This window comes from Mus caroli, unplaced genomic scaffold (genome assembly GCF_978045245.1).
Source record: "Mus caroli unplaced genomic scaffold, Mus_caroli_1 scaffold_19, whole genome shotgun sequence".
Taxonomy (NCBI): domain Eukaryota; kingdom Metazoa; phylum Chordata; class Mammalia; order Rodentia; family Muridae; genus Mus; species Mus caroli.
In genome coordinates this window covers 29,501,467-29,522,024 of record NW_028227274.1, presented here as the reverse complement: position 1 = coordinate 29,522,024, position 20,558 = coordinate 29,501,467, and the positions used below count along the sequence as shown (strand labels likewise).

General features: G+C 40.0%; 1 protein-coding gene and 1 pseudogene across 4 annotated transcripts in view; one reads left to right on the top strand and one right to left on the bottom strand.

Annotated features, from left to right (window-relative positions):
- Window positions 1–328: 328 nt before the first annotated feature.
- Window positions 329–600, top strand: LOC110285055 (large ribosomal subunit protein eL43 pseudogene; annotated as a pseudogene).
- Window positions 601–5,349: 4,749 nt separating this feature from the next.
- Window positions 5,350–20,558, bottom strand: part of Iws1 (interacts with SUPT6H, CTD assembly factor 1) — a 41,113-nt gene continuing 25,904 nt past the window's right edge. For 2 of the 4 annotated variants that reach the window (XM_029471891.2, XM_021150798.3), the window contains exon 14: window positions 15,595–15,959. In XM_029471891.2, the coding sequence (XP_029327751.1) occupies window positions 15,828–15,959 (132 nt within the window). In that variant the 3' untranslated portion in view covers window positions 15,595–15,827. Of the gene's footprint in view, window positions 5,536–15,594; window positions 15,960–19,663; window positions 20,496–20,558 lie in introns of those variants that run through there. The other 2 variants (XM_029471893.2, XM_085833649.1) reach the window with 2 other exon arrangements.

Sequence of the window (20,558 nt, the reverse complement as noted above, 5' to 3'; positions counted from 1 at the left end):
AGCTGCTTTTTCTCCTAGTCAGGAATACTAGGATGGATTAGCTCTCCTATGGTTCAGTATAGTGAAATATTTTCATATTTGTTAGCCCCTGAATCCAACCAGAGAACAGACACTCCTCAAGTAGAAAAAGTGGAGGAAATATATTTATTGATTAAAAATATGAAACAAATCAGATTTAAAGCCAGAGCATGATGTTTATTTTTCAGCCTTTCTCCATTTGAATATAATTTTTCTTTCCTAATTGGTAAAGGTTACTTATCAATAAGAATAACTAGCAGTTGTACATTGTGTCTCTTCCTTTTGGGGCTTGGGCTTTAGTTCCTGAGACATGGCTAAAGGCACCTAGAATATAGAGATCATTGGGGAATATGGGACCCACTATGTTAAATCCCTACGGAAAATGATGAAGAAAACTGAAATCAGCCAGTCCGTCAAGTACTCTTGCTCCTTCAAGATCAAGATGAAGAGACGAGGCATTGGCATCTAGCACTGCAGTTCCTACATGAAAAGAATATCTTGCAGAGCCTGGACCTACAACACCATTCTGCCATCACAATGAAGTCTGCCATCAGAAGACTCAAGGAACTGAAAGACCAGTAGAAATGTTATCATCTGAGACTTGCCTAGCCTGCAATAAATGGATTAATTTACATAAAAATACTACCAACCTTTGTGACCTGGAAGTGATTTTTGTCTGGAACTAGATGTATTGGCTGGCATTTATTTGTCCTGTGGTCAGTGAATGAAAAACATAAATAAAAAGGAAAGGACATGACTGCTCCTAGGTATGGAGGAAGAGAAAGTTTATTATAGGTATGTGAGAGAGCATAGCCAGAGGCAGACACAGCTGGAAGAGTCTAGAGTGGTCATGACCCAGAACCTGGTGGGAAAGAGGGAGAGAGAAAGGGGAAGAAGGGAACCAAGTACAGCAGCCAGGAGGCTAAAGGTACAAACAAGTAAAAGTGGGCACCTAACATGTCTGAATTATATAGGGACAGCCTTGGGCCAGCGTTCAGGGTACATGGTGGGGTATGTCAGCCATACGCTGTAACAGGTATGGACTAAAGGATGCTGGGAGAGTCTGGAGTTTCAGGCCTGCTTTAAAATGTTTAATAGGCACATCTGCTGCTTGTCCTGGGCTTGAAACTTAACACCACAGCCCTTTCTTGATAATAAATGAATAAGGGGCAACATAATAATTTATGACTACCTTTTCCTCACACTGGGACACTGTTGTTGGGGATCCCAAAAGCTAGAATGTTGGCCAAGTCCAGGAAGAGCAGGCTGTTTCCCTTGCTGTCTAGGCTGCAGGACCATCTGGGGCTAAGAACACAAAGACAGCAGGTGGGGTAGTTTGCAGTCTTCCATTGATTGGAAATCTGCTGAAACAGATATACATTAGGAACAGAAGGTAAAGTTAAAGAGTTTGGGGAAATTTTTTCCTTAGGTTTATATTTAAAACTTTTAGGCCCATGGTTCTGGTAGTTGGGAGAGGGGAGTCCCAAAACCAGAAAAAGGGGAAGAGATTCCACCTTCAGAAATGGGCAGGTAGGGAAACAGGCTGTTGGTTGACAGTCCATTTGACCTGTGAGAAGTTGATCCATGTCTATACCCTAAAGCTTACAAGAATTTTTTCAGTTTACAAAAGAGGATTAAGTTTTAGATATATTAGCATTCCTACTGTTTGTAATCTGAACTGAAATCCACATTGTAGAAAGAGCAGCAGATTCACACCTTTAAGACAGAGTGAAAAAGTGTGAGACCCAAAATGATTTCCTTTATCCAGAACACTGGGTGTGTATAGATTAAATAGATTTTTTTTTTTAAGCACAATGAGAAGCACTTCTAAGTCTCTATTTAGAAGACAACCAAAGAAAATCTAAAATCTTGAGCTTGTGATTATAATATTAGTCAGTGTTTACCAGAGCTAGATTAATAGCTTATTAGAACTTCATTGGTTAATATTAAAACTCTAAACTTTTGAAGTCTTAATATAAATCTGAAACATTTTTCATTTTTACATGTATCTTAAATGCTTTCTTATACCTTTACAAATTACATTTACACACTTTCTTAGACCTTTATGACTTATAGTTACATACCTTAAAACACTTTCTAGACCTTACAAGTTACTTAAGGTTTCATACCCTCAGACCTGACATAAACTTTACAGTTTTTATCCAATTATTTACCATGAGAAACAGGTAGTTGATTACTGACAGCAGTCATTGTAAAGCAGCTTCCTTTAAATAAAGGGATAGTAAAAAGTTATTTTAAAACCTGTTTTGTGAGCTTATTTCTTTTTTTTAAGTCTGGTAGTAAGGTTCTCAGACGGAGGTCTAGGAAAGTGAGGCCTTAGGCCTGATTCTTTCATATGAAGAGAACTGAGAAGACAACTGAAGCCTTGGCTGCCGTTGTTAAACTGACAAATCTGTCACTAGTCCAGTCATCAATTCCATCTAAGATCTGAGAAGGATAAATTTCACAGGAATAAGCAGGAAGCACAGACCAAATAGCTCCTGAATAGATTAAATGTGACAAGTTTACCAGCTACCTAGACAACCACCTGACAACTCTTCTGTGATCATTTTGACTTCACTGGGGGAGGGGTCCCAGTGCAGCATCAGTCCTTGGCTACCAGGCCCAGAAGAGAGATTTCCCTGTGGTGTAGGAACTTGGGGGGCTGGCCTAACTTGTCAACGCTAAGTGGTGTGATCAACTCTCCAGTGTCCTGCTTGTCCACAGGTTGGACAGGGTCCTTGCAGCGGGTGAGGTGAAGAGCAGCTTTTCACCCAGTGTCTGGCTTTACCACATTTAAAGCAAACTCCAGATAGAGTTCTTCTGTGGCCATCATCTTCTCTGGAAACCTTGGGTAACTTCTAGACACTGGGGTCTCTGTCTGTCATAGTAAGCTTTTTCCATTAAACATTTTATATGTTATGTTCAGAAGATTCCTCAAAGTTTTGAGGACCATTCTCTATCAAGTACATAACTAACAAACTTTGCTTGTTTCTAGTTAGTTGTTTTAGGCTTAACTTTGAGAACATGTACAGGAGGCTAAATAAAGCTTATTCCAGAAATTATTTACATTAGTACTTAGCATGAACCTGAATAGACCTTCCTTAGAAATTAAAAATCTTATCAAATATACCTTATTTATCAAACATATTATTGTTATTTATTTAAATTTTTTAGACGCTTGAACAGTTAGCAAAGACACTAGTCAAACATACATCTTAAATCAGTTTTTCTTTAATCTGAGTTGACCTTTATAACCTTAAATTTTTAGCATCAAACAAAAATTCTAAAATATCTGAAGACTTCTTGTTACTTCCTTAGTCTAAAAAGATACACAGTAATAAACTAAGGGATTGAGCTATCTTACCATTGTTACTTTATGCCAAGTGGTCATCTTAAAGATAGTGAAGACACATGGTAAATATACCCTTTAACCTTAGTAAAAATGACTGCCACCAGGCAGTGGTGGCGCACACCTTTAATCCCAGCACTTGGGAGGCAGAGGCAGGCGGATTTTTGAGTTCAAGGCCACCCTGGTCTACAGAGAGAGTTCCAGGACAGCCAGGGCTACACAGAGAAACCCTGTCTCAGAAAACCAAAAAAAAAAAAAGACTGCCAGTCCTGTGGCTGCTTACATCTTGCTAAGGTCATCAGCCAAGATGGAGGCAAGTCATAAAGCTGCTGTTTCAATCATGTTTTCCTAGTAGATCTATTTTTTTTTAAAGCAAGAGTTGAATCCAAGTTTTATACCACAGTTGAATCACATATATAGTATGTTATAGCAAATTAAAATTCCTATGTATAGGTTAGTCATAAGCTTCTTAAGTTTTAAGCCAAATTTTGTTACAGAATTTATAAATAATTGTTTATCAAAACGAAGAGCAGGGAAGTAAAAAGGATAAAGGTGAATATGATCAAACAGACTATACACATATGTGAAATGTCATAATGAAAACCAATTATGTAAACTAATATATGCTAATAAAAACACCAAACCCTTTAAATTAATTCTCCAGTGGAATTTATTAGTGCTACCAAGACACTGACAGTTTAAATGTTTTTTTTTTTTTTTAAAGATTTATTTATTGGTTATATGTAAGTACACTGTAGTTGTCTTCAGACACTCCAGAAGAGGGAGTCAGATCTTGTTACGGATGGTTGTGAGCCACCATGTGGTTGCTGGGATTTGAACTCTGGACCTTTGGAAGAGCAGTCGGGTACTCTTACCCACTGAGCCACCTCACCAGCCCCTAAATGTTTTTATTACTTACATGAACATGCACACATTCTTTTGCTAACTTCAATTTGTTATAAAAACTGCTGGACTAATGAGAAACTGTAAGGTAAGCTGCCCAAGTAACTTCATTTTGCCCTAGTTTTAGCTAACTCCATCACAAGCTGCACCCTACTGTTTCCTGATGAGTAGAACATTCTCACACAGCTAAACCTGTAGCTTTAGGAAGTCCACAACATAAAACAAACTCGTTGTTTGTTTTTCAAGGCAAGGTTTCTCTGTGTAGCCCTGGCTGTCTTGGAACTCACTTCTGTAGACTGACCTAGAATTCAGAGGTCTGCCTGCCCCTGCCTCCTGAGTACTGGGATTAAAAGCATGTACCATCATCACCAGGCTAAAATAAACTTTTTTCCGCCCTGAGACAAGAGTTTTTCTATATAGATCTGGCTGTCCTGGACTCTCTTTGTAGACCAGGCTGGCCTTGAACTCACAGAGGTCCACCTGCCTCTACCTCCTGAGTGCTGGAATTGGTGTATGCCACCATGACTAGCTTAAAACAAACTGTTAATTAAACCTGTTTTATACAGTGCTGGGGATCAAACTTAGGAATTTATACTGCTGGGTCTGGTGGTGCATGCTATAGGTCTTATGTGAAATAGGTTTTCAGTTAAGAACTGTCAGTCACACTGGATATTGTGGTACATACCTTTAATTTTACCACTCAGGAGGTAGAAGCAGAAGGATCTGAGTTTGAGGCTACCCTGGTCCATACAGTGTGTTCCAGGGCAGCCAGGAACTCACTCTTCAGGTCTGGCCTGGCTTCTTCCCTGACTTGGCTTTCAAAAAGCCTTAACATAGTTGTGTTTGACTACACTGGATTATCATCCAAAAGACCAGTGCTTACTGACCCACTAGCCTCTGATGGTCTTAATATAAGACTTCTCTGAAGAAACTCTATTTCCACATTATTTCTAGTCAAAACCCTTCTTACTGCTTATGAAATGTGCACCAAAGTCAATTAGAAATCATGCTTCCTGCAAAATCCAAGGGCAGGTGATTACCCCTCTCTTCACTCTCAAACCAGAAGTAATAAATTCTGTATCATGAGAAATCCTCATTGTTAACTGACAATTGGTGTCTATATCATTGCTTTTTTTTAATCGATGTGATAAAGGCCAAGAGCTTATTTGGGGCTTACAGCTCCAGAGGGTTAGAGTCCCCAATGGCAGAGTAAAGGTGGCAGGTGGCAAACAGGAGCAGCAGCTGAAGGCTCACATCTTGATCTGCAAGCAGGAAACAGAGAGGTATAATTCACAGTGGCACGAATCTTTTGAAACCTCAAAACCCATTCATTTCCCAGTACTATACTTCTTCCAGGAATGCCACACACTTAACCGTCCAAAGATAGGTACAAACTGGGGACCAAATATTCCAATGCCTTAAACTTAGAGGGGGATATCTCATTCAAACCACCACATTCCCTGGCTCACATAGGCTTATGGCCATACATAATGCAAAATGTATTTAGTCCAACTTCAAAAGTCCCCACTATCTTCCAGTCTCAAAACAGCTTAATAGAGTCCAAACTTTCTGACACTCAGGGCAATCTTAATTGGAAGACCCTGTAAAGTCAAAAGCAAGTTACATATGTCCAACATACAATGGCACAGAATATATATTGCCATTCTAAAATTGAGGAATATAAGTTCAGTAGTCAATACTGCCCCAATACAAGACCAAAACACAGTAGGGCAAACCTCCAAATCCTGTAGATCAGTGTCTGATGTCAAAGGGCTGAGATGGCCCTCCTTGTTTGGCTTTGCTGCCTATAGGATACATCAATCAACCCATCTCTCTCTCCTGTCTTTCTCTTGGGGTGGTCCCATTTCTTCTATGTAGCTCTCCTTGGCAGATATCCCATGGCTCTGGCACCTCTAACATCTTAGAGGCTTCAGTGGAACCCAGAATTTAGTCCCACATGCCTGGCCTCCAAGGCTTTCCTTAACTGTAGAGGAAGGTTCCACAATCCCTTTACATGTGCATCAATTATGACTCTAAAGTCAGAACTGGTTGGATAATATTGTCAAGGTTCAGCTACCAATTGGCATGAATCCTGCTTCTCTTGAGTCATTTTTCCTAACAGTTTTTGTTAATTCCTTAGGCCTTTTCCTTCCCTTTTTCATAAGCTGGACCTTCAGCTGAGTGGACTCTTGCCCTGAGGGCATCCATTTGTTCATTTCAATGCAGATCTGGCCTCCCTTAACAGTCATAGTCTCTCTTCAAGCTCAAATCTTGGCTTTAACATTAATCTTGTCAGTGTTCTTTCCTGTCCAAACTCTACATTTTGTACTTCTTTCTGGCCTATTTGCTTTTCTTCATTGTAGACCTGCAAAAATGAAATAAAGTGAATAATTCCTAATAACTACACAACAGACTTAGTATTAGGCTGGCTTGAAATCTCCTCAGCCAAAGAAGTTAGTCTACTACTTGTAAATTTAACCCCAGGCAAATTCTTAAGGGCAGAAAGCCACCATATTCTCTGCCAAATATTGTAACAACGGTCTCCAGGGCATCTGCTTATATCGATTCCCTCTGAAAACTCTTGTGTGGTGGTTCCATAGTTCATAGTTCTTGCACTGCCTGGCAAGCTCCTACAAGAATGGCCCATTAAGCTCTGCTTACAGCATTGAACAGCTTTTCTAGCTTAAAGTTCCAAAGGCACACTGTTCCCCCAAACCACATGGTCAGGTCTGTCACAGCTAATAACCCACTCGTGGTACCAACTTATATATTAGTTACTTTTCTACAGTTGTGATCAAACACCATAGCCAAAGCAACTTATAGGTTTATTTGGGGCTTACAGTTTCAGAGGGTTGAAGTCCACGTTGGCATAGTGAAGGTAGCAGGTGGCAAACAGGAGCAGCAGCTGAAAGCTCACATCTTGAACCACAAGCAGGAAACAGACGGTGATAACTCTAAATGGTGTGAGTCTTTTGAAACCTCAAAGTCCACCTCCAGTAATATATTTCCAGCAAGGTCACAAGCCTTCACCTTCTACCAATAGCCACCAACTGCAAACCAAGTATTTAAATGCCCCAGACTTAATGGATATAGTGTATTGGTTTCCTCTGAGATTGACACATTCCATCTCCCAGGGAAGCTCCTTAAAACAGAAAGTTAAGCAGCTCAAAATAGCTTCAGGAAATTCCTGACATTGACCAGATTCACTAGGTCCCTCCATTCCAGACACAGGCTCAGAGTAGCTCTCCCATGAGCAAAGGTGACTCAGATAAGCCAAGATGCAAAGACTCTGAGACCAAATCAGCTGCTCTGAGGAAGTAGTGATTGACTGAACTGCCTGGGAGGGCCTTAGACCAACTGACACTCTAACCTGAAGTTTCCAGCTTTTGTGAGCTGTCATCCATGTTGGGGTGGGCTGTGATGATGCAGTTGCTTTTTTTTTTTTTGTATTTCAAGGCAGGGTTTCTCTGTATAGCCTTGGCTGTCCTGGAACTCACTCTGTAGACCAGGCTGGCCTCGAACTCAGAAATCCACCTGCCTCTACCTTCCAAGTGCTGGGATTAAAGGCGTGCACCACCTCTGACCAGCTTTGCAGTTGTCTTTGAATCATTTCTTCTGCAGTTAAGTAACACCAGTAAAACTCATTGGTTACTAAGCTGGACTTGAGTGGTATCCATATTTTTGGTCTGTCGTTGGCTCTCTGTCTGTGGTAAGTATATACATGTATATGTTGCATCTCCCCAGGAAAATTCTGTCACACAATAACTGGTCTTCAAATATGTGAAGTGGACTGTTGAAATAGAGCAGTGAAATACTGCTGGGCTGAGCAGGTAATGTGTTTCCTGTGCAAGCCTGACAAAATGAGTTCCATCCCTAGAATCCATGGAAAGGTAGGAGAGAATCAATTCTCCAAAGCTGTCCTCTGATCTTTACATATGTAATGCGGCACCCTTGTGTACACATACATATGCAATAATGTATTTTTTAATGAGGGATAAATGAAGAAAGCAGAGGAAACTAGTCCATTATTACCTTGTAAGAAATGCTGAAGGGAATCCTTCAAGTTGTAAAGAAAGGATACTAGACACATCAAAGCCATATAAGAACATAAAAGTTTCCTATAAGAATAATCACACAAACAAAAAAAAACCAGCATTAGTGTAATTTTGGTTCACAACTGTTTTTTATTCAACAGTATTTAAAATAGAAAAGCATAAAAAGTTATAAACTTGTTATTGGATTCACATGTTATTTGTGACATTGATAATGTAAAAAAGAGGGATACAGCTATAAAGAAGCTTTGTATGTGATTGAAATATGTTTAGATTGTTGAAACTTTAGGATGTTTCAAGTAAGCCTCATAAAAATCACATAAACAATATACACAAAAAGAAATTCAATCACACAGCCACTATAAATATAAACCACACGCAAACAAACAGTAAGAGAAGAAATGAAGGACCCAAAACTGTAAGACATAGAAAACAACAAAATGGCAAGTGATCCCTTTCCTTTAACAGTTACAGTAGTCACTTTGTCAATGGATTTAATCCCCTAATAGAGCATACAGCTTAGAAGAACACATTTAAAACTTAAGGTTCAACTATATAGTGTATACGAGAGACTTTAGAACCAAATACACTGATAGAATGAAAAACATGTCCCATGCAACAATAGTAACTCATAGTGGAAAGTAGCACACAGTAAGAGACAAGGATATTATGTAATGAAATAAAGGCTAACTCATCAATTAGACACAGCAATTATCAACAAAGATATGCCAACTAAAACTGCTAGGTATATGAAGGAAATAAAGACAGGGGACTATGGAAAAAATAAGACTGTTCTAGGGTTACAGATAGAAGTAAGGTAGACCAACAAGGAAAAAGAACACTTGAACACCACCACATACTATTTGGACCCCATAACACATATACAGAACACATTACCCAATAAGCAGAATATACATTTTTCTCAAGTGAACACAGAACACTTTGGGGGATATATCAAAGCCACAAAGAGCCTTAACATATTAAGCAAAATTACAAAACCCACAAATATATGTAAAATAAATAAGACATTTTTAAACAACTACTGGTTGAAAGGAGAAACCACCAGGAAAACTGGAACACTCCCTGAAACAAATGCACAAACTACCAGACGTATTGTGCTATGACAAAAGCAATGCTCAAATTCACAGCTATGCAGCACAGTCCTCAACAACCTAACTTTACTCTTCAATGAACAAGGAAATGAACAAGTAGACAGGTCAGAGCAGAGGAAACTAAAAACAAAACAAAACAAAAAACCCCAACCAAACAAACAAAAAACTAAAACCACAAACAAATCCAGAACCCAAAGACTGTCTTTCAAATCTCAAAACTGGTAAAACCTTCAGGTAGACTAGCTAGGAAAAGGGGGAAAAAATCAAAATGGGGACAATGCGGAGATGGCTCAGTAGATAAAGTGCCTCCTATGCAATCAGGAAACCAGAGCTCAGATCCCCAGAACTCCACCTGGAAAGTGAAAAGGCTAGGCAGGGGTGGGGGCTCTCTATAAATCCCAGGACTTTAAAGAGGCAGAGGTGGGGGATTCCTAGGGCACATGACTAGCCAGTCAGGAGCTCTGTATTCAACTGAGAGACTAATCAATAAATAGAGATAAAAGATGAGACCTTAACTTTACGCGCCCCCATCCCCACACACATATATGTGCACACACTTGTACACAAGTGACTATAAATACACATAGTGATGTACCTTTAAAAGGGTTAGGGACATCATGGCTAGTTTTGCAAGAATAAAAAGTACAAAGCACTATAAACTGTATTGCATCAATATAACCATTAGGTAATAGACAAAATAGAAAAACCACCAACTTTGATTCATGAAGAATTAAAAATTTAAATAGAAAAAAAAAATGCCAGGCGTGGTGGCGCATGCCTTTAATCCCAGCACTCAGGAGGCAGAGGTAGGCAGATTTCTGAGTTCAAGGCCAGCCTGGTCTACAATGTGAGTTCCAGGACAGCCAGGGCTACACAGAGAAACCCTGTCTCAAACAAACAAACAAACAACAAAAACAAAAAAATTTAAATAGGCAGACCTCTAACTAGTGAGATTACATCTAGTACCCAAATCTTCCCAGCAAAGGAAAGCCCAGTCCAGGTAGCTTTAACAGTCTATTCTACCAACCATCTAAACAACTAACACTATTCCTCTGCCCTGCCTTTTTTTTTGGGTCTTGTTTGTTTGTTTTTTGAGACAGGTTCTCACCATATAGCCTTGGGTGACTTGGAGCTGCCACACAGACCAGGTTAGCCTCAAACTCAGAAATCCTCCTGCCTCTCGAATGTTGGGATTAAAGGCATGCATCACCATGACTGACCAAATTAAAATTAATTCTGACAAATTATTCTGAAAACTTAAAAAAGGAGGGAGCATTTTCAAAATATCAGCATTACTCTTATACCAAAACCATAGCAAACTGTAAACTGAAAAGCCTAATGTGGGCCAAGGAGATGCTCAGCCGCCAAGCCTGACAACCTGAGTTCGACCCTCAAAACCCACATGGTAGAACTGACTCAAGGTGTCCTCTGATACACAAACACACTAAATGTAAAATTAAAAAAATTACTAGCAAACAGAATTCAACAACACTTTAAAGGATTACGTAGGGCTGAAGAGATGGCTCAGTGGTTCAGAGAACTGGTTGTTCTTGCAGAGGATCCTAGGTTCAGTTCCTAGTACCTGCATGGCAGATGACGACCACCCTGTTAACTCTAGTACCAGGAGACTAATGCCCTCTGATGATCTCTATGGGTACCAGGCACACATGTGGTGCACACATAGACATACAGGTATGTAGGTAAACATTCACACATATAAAATAAAAATAAAGCTTTTCAAAAAGTATCTAATTCAAAAAGTATTAGATACTATGACATGATCAAGAAGGATTTACTGACAGTGTTAGGATGACTTAACAGAGTAACAATGACAGAAATCTGATAGGTTGGAGAGAGCTTAGTTGGTAAAAGTAGATTGCCTTGCCAGCAGGAAGGCTCATGTTTAGTCCCCAGGCAGGATCTATGGAAAGGCATGTGTGATGGTGCACATCTAAGAATAGAACCTAATTAGAGAGCTCCAGGACAGTCAGAGACCTGACTCTAAAGACAAGGTGGGCGATGCCTGAGGGTTGTCCTCTGACCTGCACAACAGTGTGCACGTATGCACCGACAGATACTCGTGCATATGTACATTTGTATAATGTAAAAATGCATGCATACATAAATACATACATACATACATCAGTGAAATATACACTACCAAGATGAAAGAAAAACCAGTGATTTCAAAGGATACAGAAAAATCATTTTATAAAATCCAAATATTGTCATAATAAAAACGGAATAAATTAAAAGTAGAAGGAAGGTCAACAATGTAAAAGCCATACATGAAGGTCCCACATTATACTCAGTGAAGAAGGACAAAGCCCTTTCTTTAGTCCCATAAGACCAGGATGCCCATTTCATCACTAGGATTCACCCAATGCTAAATTCTACAATCAGGCAAGAGGAAGAAGTGAAAGGTATCCAAATGGAAAGGAAGAGGTAAAATTGTCAGTTGCATTTGTTCATGAACAATAATCCTAAATGAAAATTAGGAAAATAGAACAATTTATAACAACATCACAAGGAATTAATATACTTAGGAATAAATTCAACCATGGACTCTAAATGGAAAGACAGTTCTGTTTAAGAACCATAAGATTTAACATTGTTAAAACTCAGGACTTCCTCAAATGGCAAATGTAACCCAATCTCTGTTGAAAACCCAATGACAGCTACAGACAAGTCATACAAAACCTCAAAGAAGCCCAGAGTCCAAACATATCGAATGGAAAAGTGGAGGGGCCCAGCAGGATGGCTCTTCAGGTAAAAGTGTGGGCAGTGCAAGCCACATAACTCAGGGGGAAGAACCTATTCCTGAAAGTTGTCCTCTGGCGTCCACATGCAGCTGTGGGGCAGGCACGCACATATTCATACACACTTTCTCCTTCATTTCAAAGAATCCCAGCAACCAAAACAATACTGGAGTGAATAAATCATATTACTTGACTTCAAATTTTACTATAAAGCTCCAGAAGTAAAAACAGGATAATGAGGATAAAAAAAACAAACAAAACTAACTAAACGTCTGGAGAAAATACAGAAGTAAACCCTCATACTGTCAAATACGTTTTGATAAGGGATCCAAGAGCAGTAAGGGTCAGTCTTTCAACAAAGATGTACAGAAATAAAAGTAAACCTTTTACAACATAAAATTATCTCAAATGGATCAGACTTAACAGTAGGGCCAAAGTTACAAAAGTCATTTTAAAAAGCACAAAGCTATACATAGAAACAGGCTGGTGAGATAGCTCAAATGGTCAAAATTCTTGCCACTAAAGTCTTGCAACCTGTCTCATCCTTAGAATCCAAGTAAATAAAGGTGGAAGGCAAGAACTCCATAAAATTGTGATTTTCCATGTGCATACCAGCCCCCCCCCCCATAAATCAAAAAAGTAGGTTCCTAGAATAGTCTAAATCAGAGGCAGAAAGCAGAATGAACTTGTCAAGAGCTGGTGGAAGGAGCTAAGGTGTTTGTTGTTTGAGGCAGGATCTATGCAAGTCTTAGCTGGTCTAGAGCTCTCTATAAAGACTAGGATGACTTTGAACTCAGAAACTGTCCTGCTTCTGTCTGCTTAGTGCTGGGATTAAAAACGTGCACTACTGTGCCCAGTACAGCTAAAGTTTGTAAGATGAAGGTGGCTCATACACTGTGAACCCAGCCAATGCACCTAAACTGTATGGTAAAAAGTGGTTAAGATACAAATCTTTTGCCAAAGTGAAAGCATTTTACAAACAAACCAAAAAACAACCCAAACCAAAAAGCGACTACCCAGCATTCCATACAAGAGGTCAAAGTTAATGTGGCCAACCCTGAGACGAAGTGTCTCAGGTAGCCCAGGCTGGCTTTGTGCTTGCCATGTAGCCAGGCCAGGTTGGCAAGGTGACAGGCCAGATAGCTGTGGCACTGGGGGTGGAACCCAGACTTAGCTCGTGGTAGGCAAGCACTCCACCAACAGAGCTGCATCATCTAGCCCCTAAAAACCATGGGCTGTCTCTATTCTCAGACAGGGTTTCTCTGTATAGCTCTTGCTGACCTAAAACGCAATCAATAAAGCAGGATGGCCTCAAACTCAAGAGATCCACCTGCCTCTGTTTCCCAAATGCAGGCATTAAAGATGTGTAATGCCCTGCCACAAAACATATTTTTAAGAGAAATATGCTTAGATATGGAGCTTGAGAAGAAAGGTTCTTGATAAACTATACTCACATGCTCTGCAAAAGAAGTCTTAGATATAGAACGTAAAACGAGGCACACGGAAAAATGTTGAAGGGTACATGGGAGCTAATTTTAGTATTCTAGAAACTATAGTAAAATGGAAACTATGAAGGCAATGAATGGGTCAAGCTTGGGGCTCCACACCCCCAAATCCACACAGCAAAGGTAATTTATAAAGAAATTAGCATCTTTCCCTTTAAGTAGTGCAGAATCAGGGTAAGGGTTTACCACTTGCTGGTTATATTTACTTGCATTAACAACATGGTGTTAAGTGAGGCTCATCCCAAGACACCATAATAACTCTTAAAAACTTGCTTTACATGTTCAGAACTGTTTTGAGTTCATTAGATGCTTTTATTGTTTTTAGTTAATGAAATTAAACAAAGCCAGAGGTAGTTTGCCACCACCTAGTTCATAACTGTTGCTCTGAAGGTTTCTGATTCACACTCCATTTGTTCTTGCATGCGGAGTGTACTTTAATGAGGCTTTATGGGGCTATTTTCTTTTCTCTCTCTCTTTTTTTTTTTTTTTTTCGAGACAGGGTTTCTCTGTGTAGCCCTGGCTGTCCTGGAAGTCACTCTGTAGACCAGGCTGGCCTTGAACTCAGAAATCCGCCTGCCTCTGCCTCCCAAGTGCTGGCATTAAAGGTGTGTGTCACCACACCAGGCTTGAGAGGTTCTTATGGAGTGTTCTAGTCCATGAAGTCCACATTCCTTCAATTGTCCAAAGGCCATTGTGGCCAATAATCTATTTTTTAAATCAAGGCTCCAGTTTGTACTAGAAGAGGACTTAAGTAATGAATGAGTTACTGATAAAACTTTTTTGATCTATAGAAATCTCTCATGATTTTTAAGAATTCTCAAAACCATAGTTTCTCCTTTTTCTATTTGTCCAATTGCTATATGTAACTAATTTTCAATTATATCTGTATTTTCTTAACTTTTTCTCCCCACAGCTTAACTCTCCAGATTTAAACAAATAAAACATCTCTAACAAGAGAAATAAAAAGTATGCTTGTTGTATTTCCAACTCTACTGAGATACCATCTTTATTTGAACAGTCTTTGAGTAACTCAAAGTTACTGTTGGAAGAGCTCCCAATATTCCTGCCTCTGCCTCCAAAGTGCTGAGATTATAGGCATACACAACACAATTCTGATACCAAATGCTCAGTGTTAGTGTAAGAATTGACAGTTCTAGGGATCAGATTTCCTCCACAAGACTGTCCCAACTTCAGACCTGGACTGCAAGTGGTATCTTTAGACCAGAAAAATTCCAGGGTAGCTATAAAGAGGCAAGTTCCCAAGAATTTCTTGGCTTAAAAATCTGCTGAATGACTCATAGAACTTGGAAAAGCACTATGTCTTTCAATAAAAGGTTATACTTATAACTGATCTTATTAGAAAAGATACAAATTAAGCCAACCAGGTCAATGAAGATTCAGGAGTAGTATGGAGGGTGGTGCAGAGCTTCTGTGCCTTTGTTCTCTTGGCACATCAACATAGTTGCAGTATCCAGAGCATTTAAGAGTCTTGCCATGTAATCCAGGCTAGCCTCAAACTCATGACCCTCTTATTTCGACATCAGTCTCCAAAATGCTGGGATTATAGGTGTGCAAGGCACCTGGCTTGTCCAGAGTTCTTTTCTTTACTGCAGCTTCAATACAAAGGTATGACTGATTAATCAAACAGGCAATGCGACTAGGTCAAGCATATTTCTGTTGACTAGTCTTAGAGTGAACTTAGGGCCCTACGATGAGCCAAGTCAAGAGTATAACAAAGATAGTTCAAGAATTGTAAAGGTTTGAGATATTCCTTGTCAGGAGCCAGGAACAAAGGCCAGACAAATTCCTCATATCATACTTACACATTGAAACGGACTGGCTTTTGCTCTCACAGAGAATAGTGTCTAAGACAATGATGAGACAACCCCCCAAAACCATACTGAAATTTTATTACGTACAGTTGATAGAAGCAGGGTAGTAAGCACTCTTCTGTACAAAGCAGACAACTGGTCTTAAATACAACCGAGAGAAATGTTAGTCCTACAACAACACATGATACAAACGGAACCATTGAGAGACACACTAAAACATTTAAAATTATCTTCTTTCTCCATAGTCCACTGTGCAGCTTTTCTTTTAGAGATGGGGACACATCCCAGGCAAGATCACAATGGCATTTTATTGCCCTCGATGCTGATTTTCACTGCATGTGCAGATCTGCTTTTTTTCCTGATATCTGTGAACTTTCTCATTTGTTTATCCAGTCGACTGATACCTTTCTTGGAGGATGCCTGAAACTAAGATTGGGGAAAATTGAAGAACAAATTATTGAAATATGTAAATCTAGCAGTCAGAAGAGCCTGAAACTTAACAATAACCAGAACATGCCTTGGTGACAAGAACAAAGTGTTAGGAAAAACCTACTGAACTCTCAGTGACGATTAACTGGTTACTGTCAGTGCTTTACTTTTAATTTTGCCACAATCCATAGAAACTTCCCAAATGACAGGAGGAGGAAATACAGAAACTATAATCTCCCCAATCTCATCAATGACATCTGACAGGCTAGTTACCTGACATACAATTTCAAACAATTCTGGCATTAAAAAACAAACACCAAAGACAAGTTATTAGAGAAAGACTTTAAACATAACCAACACAGGCAAACTCTGAGGTGCTAAAGTTCTAGACTCAGCCTTGGGGTGAGTGTCTCTGCTCTGCTTCAGTGGTATCAAGAATCCTGTGCAAACTATACCCATGGTCGCTACGACTGTTAGGATATTTTCACTTGCTTTTACAGTTAAAAGCTTAGTTTTTGTTGTTGTGCTTTGTTTAAAACAAATATTTAAAAATATTTCAAGCCGGGCAGTGGTGGCGCATGCCTTTAATCCCAGCACTTGGGAGGCAGAAGCAGGCAGATTTCTGAGTTCAAGGCCAGCCTGGTCTACAGAGTGAGTTCCAGGACAGCCAGGGCTACACAGAGAAACCCTGTCTCGAAAAACAAAACAAAAAATGAATGGTGACTATGATAGCTTGAATGAGAAGAATAGCAGCTACAGCCTCATGTATTTGAATGCTTAGTCACCAGGGAGTGGAACTGTTTGAAAGAATTATAAGTATTAAGAGGTATGGCCTTGTTGGAGGAAGTGTGTCACTGCAGGTGGATTTTGAGGTTTTAAAAGCCCACGACAGGCCCAGTCTCTCCCCCCTCCTCTGCCTGTGGATCAAGATGCAACTCTTAGCTCCAGTACCATGAATGTCCCATGCTCCCACCATGCCCCCCACTCTGATGATAATGGACTCACTAACCTGCTGAGACTATAAGCAAGCCCTTAACTGCTCTCTTTTGTAAGAGTTGCCTGGGTCATGACATCTCTTCACTGCACTAGAGCAATGACTAAGATAAGCAAGTGACCTTCCTTCCTTGCTGGCTGGCTACATTGCTATGTAGGCTGCAGTGGGTAGGTAGTGGGGGAAAAGGAAAAATAATCACTGATGGTTTTACCCATCATGAACACTGAATGCTGCAATACTGACTTGCCAAGCAAGATGTGCCCACTGTGGCAATAAATGGCATGACTGTTATGAAGGTAACCAAGCACTTTCTTGTTACATTTGAGGCTTGCTTTACAGGAGAGAATTCACGTTGGTACTGTAAGCCTGGCTGAAAGCCATAGATAGCTTGGGAGGTCATAAGCCCCAGGACCCTACTACTACTGTGTTGCTACACTGTCATGTTGTCGAAATGTCTTCAAATAGTCGTGGTTATACTTATACATTACTCCTACTCTCAGCCTTGGTCAGAGACGCTCCTTTCTATAGTAGGCAGCAGTTAGTGTAGTGAGTCATAATTAGTCAAAATACTGAGAACAGTGGCTGTTCAGTTGTCAGCTTTAAGTGGGAAACCTGTATCAATACCCACCCAAGGCTCAGGGAACACAGAGAAAGAGAGAAAGAGGAAAACATAAGAGCCAAAGGATGGGGAGGAATACTGGGGAATGCTGTGGTTGTGCTCATGAGCTATGGTTACCTACCCAAGATTAAGCCAACACTGCAGCAGACAGCATAAACTGCCTTCAATGAATTATAAAAACTATATATAAATAAATAGGAGACAGTGAGATGGTTCAGTGGGTAAAACCTCTGCCAAGCCTGACAACCTGAGTTTGATTTCCAGAACCAGGTGCACTACGGCACACAAACCTAGAGATATATAAGCACATGCACAAATACATGTAAATTAAAAACCAAAACCAAGAAACTATATAAGGAGAAAATATGAAGGTAAGAAAAGTACATGGGTATCCAGAAGGATAAGAGAGGAGATACTGGGGGTGGGCAGACAGGACCAAGCTACACTGCATACACACACGTAATTGTCAAAAAACAACAACAAAAACGATGACAGATTAGAGAAGACAGGGGCTTTTCTTTTACTTCTCTCCAAATATTTATTACCGAATTCCCTCCAAAGCTATAACCTTAGAAGCACTAGGAAGGTAAGTAAGACTCTCCACAACTTCTGTACTGTAAGCCATTCATAGACTTAGCCTCTAGTATGAAGCTAGTTGATCATTAGGCAAGGAACAAACTGTCCATGGCATTCTTCAAGTTTGCTAAGAATATCCCAACTCCAAACTTGGCACTATATACTCAGCGTAAAAAATCACTGTCAGATGAGGAAAAGTTTTATCACCAGCATACCATTCCTAAGCCTTCCTTTTATTTTGTACAAGGAGTTGGTGGAGGCCTGACCGCTCAGCGCTCTGACAATGACCCGCCTCCCTGAAGCCCCACAGACCAAGCTGGATGTCTCTTTGTTCACTCCCAAGATCTTCCCTTAGCAGTCTGAACCCTCCAGGATCTGCTTGGCATGAGCCCCAGGAACACACCCAGGCTAGTGGCAGACTGCTCCTCCTGCTCTTGTCCACAGACTTCTCAACGACTGACATCTCACCACAGCCACCAGTACCTAGACCACTAAATCCAATCATCTTCATTTCCTGATTCATCAACTCTCTAACATTCCCTTGGATAGTAGGAAAGCCACAATGTTTTATCAAGAGGGGAAAAAAGCCTTTAGAAAACTAGCAAGGAACATTTACTAAAACAAGGAGGGACACAGCTACATGACAACACATAATAAATCATTAAGAATGGGAGTCAGATGGAATTTTGCCATATTAAATTAAAACCAACCCCTCAAACTAAGAGTATGATCACATTACAGACCAATTTTTTAAAAAAAAGGCTAATGGTCATGCATGCATAAAAAGCAGCAAAAATCTGTAGTTGAAAATGTTAACATATAGTGAGAGAACAAGTTATATTAATTATAATAATATCTGTAATGCCTGTATTGTAAAACTTTATAAAAATATGCATTGCTGCCACCGTTTTACTGTTACTTTTTAAAAAGCCCCATCATTCACAGGCAGATGGGGCTCTATGAGTTTGAGGGCAGTTTACTCTACTCAGCAAGTTTTGGGCCAGCCAAAATATTGTCTCTCAAAATAAAATTTTGTTTTTGTTTTTTTTGTTTAAGACTTATTTACTTATTTTATGTATGTGAGTGTACTGTCACTGTCTTCAAACACGCTAGAAGAGGGCACTGAATCCCATTACAGATGGTTGTGAGCCACCATGTGGTTACTGGGAATTGAACTCAGGACCTCTGAAAGAACAGTGCTCTTAACCACTGAGCCATCTCTCCAGCCCCAAAATAAATATTTTTTTAAAAAATCAGAAATAAATAAGTATATATTCATATAAATCACAAAGACTATTAATATATCCCTTAAAAATAAATCTCCCATGTAGATTAATGAGGAGAAATGAACAAACAATATGCTGATAGAGCTAAATTCTGGAAGCCTAGATATATATCAGCAAATGATTGGAAACTTGGGATGAGAGCTCTCCTTCACACTGGAGGAGAAGAATGTACAGCTCTCCTACCCCTCTCCCTACAAGGATATGGGCTCATAACAACCCACAACACATGATGGGCACATAGACCATGCTTCCAGAGCAGACCGGCCAACATGCACTCTCAATGCACTGGCTTATAACCAGGTGATGAATACCGTTGAATATACCTACAGATCCAGTAGTAGGTGTTAAGTAATGGAGTTCTTGATGAATGCTATCATGTCACTGACTACAGGAAAAAAGTCACTTCTTGTGCACCAACAAACTACTAAGGCAGTTTGTATACCTGTAATGCAGACTATGATTCTGGGTCCAAATAAAAAGGCTTTTTCAGCTGGGTAGTGGTGATACGTGCCTTTAATCCCAGCACTCAGGAGGCAGGGGCAGTTGGCTTGAAAGTTCAAGGCCTGCCTGGTCTACACAATGAGTTCCAGGGCAGTCAGGGCTACACTGAGACAGCCTGGGTTTGGGTTTGCTCTTTTTATAAAAATTAGTGACAATAGGGACAAACAAAATGTTTATTGGGAAAGTAATGACCTATTAGTCTCTATTATTTCCTAGAAGGGGACCTAAGGCCAACTCCTAAGGATTCAGAAGCCTTAGTGACGCAGGATGCTGGTCAGGATTATTTGTTTCAGAAGCTGATTTCAGGCCAGGCTCTTTTCTAACCTAAAAAGCACATACTTGTTTCCACTCTGCTGGCAAGTCAAGCCCATGCACAGCTCATGCTTCCTTGGGAATACCTCGGATATACACATTCTGGAAGGGCAGGACTATAGAGGCATCCTGTTGCCTTCAATGCTGAACTTGACAGCACGGTGCATTTTGCTGAGCCTCTTCTGTTCTGCAAACCGCCTCTTATGCTTTTCCAATCGACTTAGGCCCTTTTTAAGAATACCAGGCTAGAAAGAGTGGTTTGATGGGAGAAAAAGATTACCAAGAAACAACATTTGTGTAATATCTTC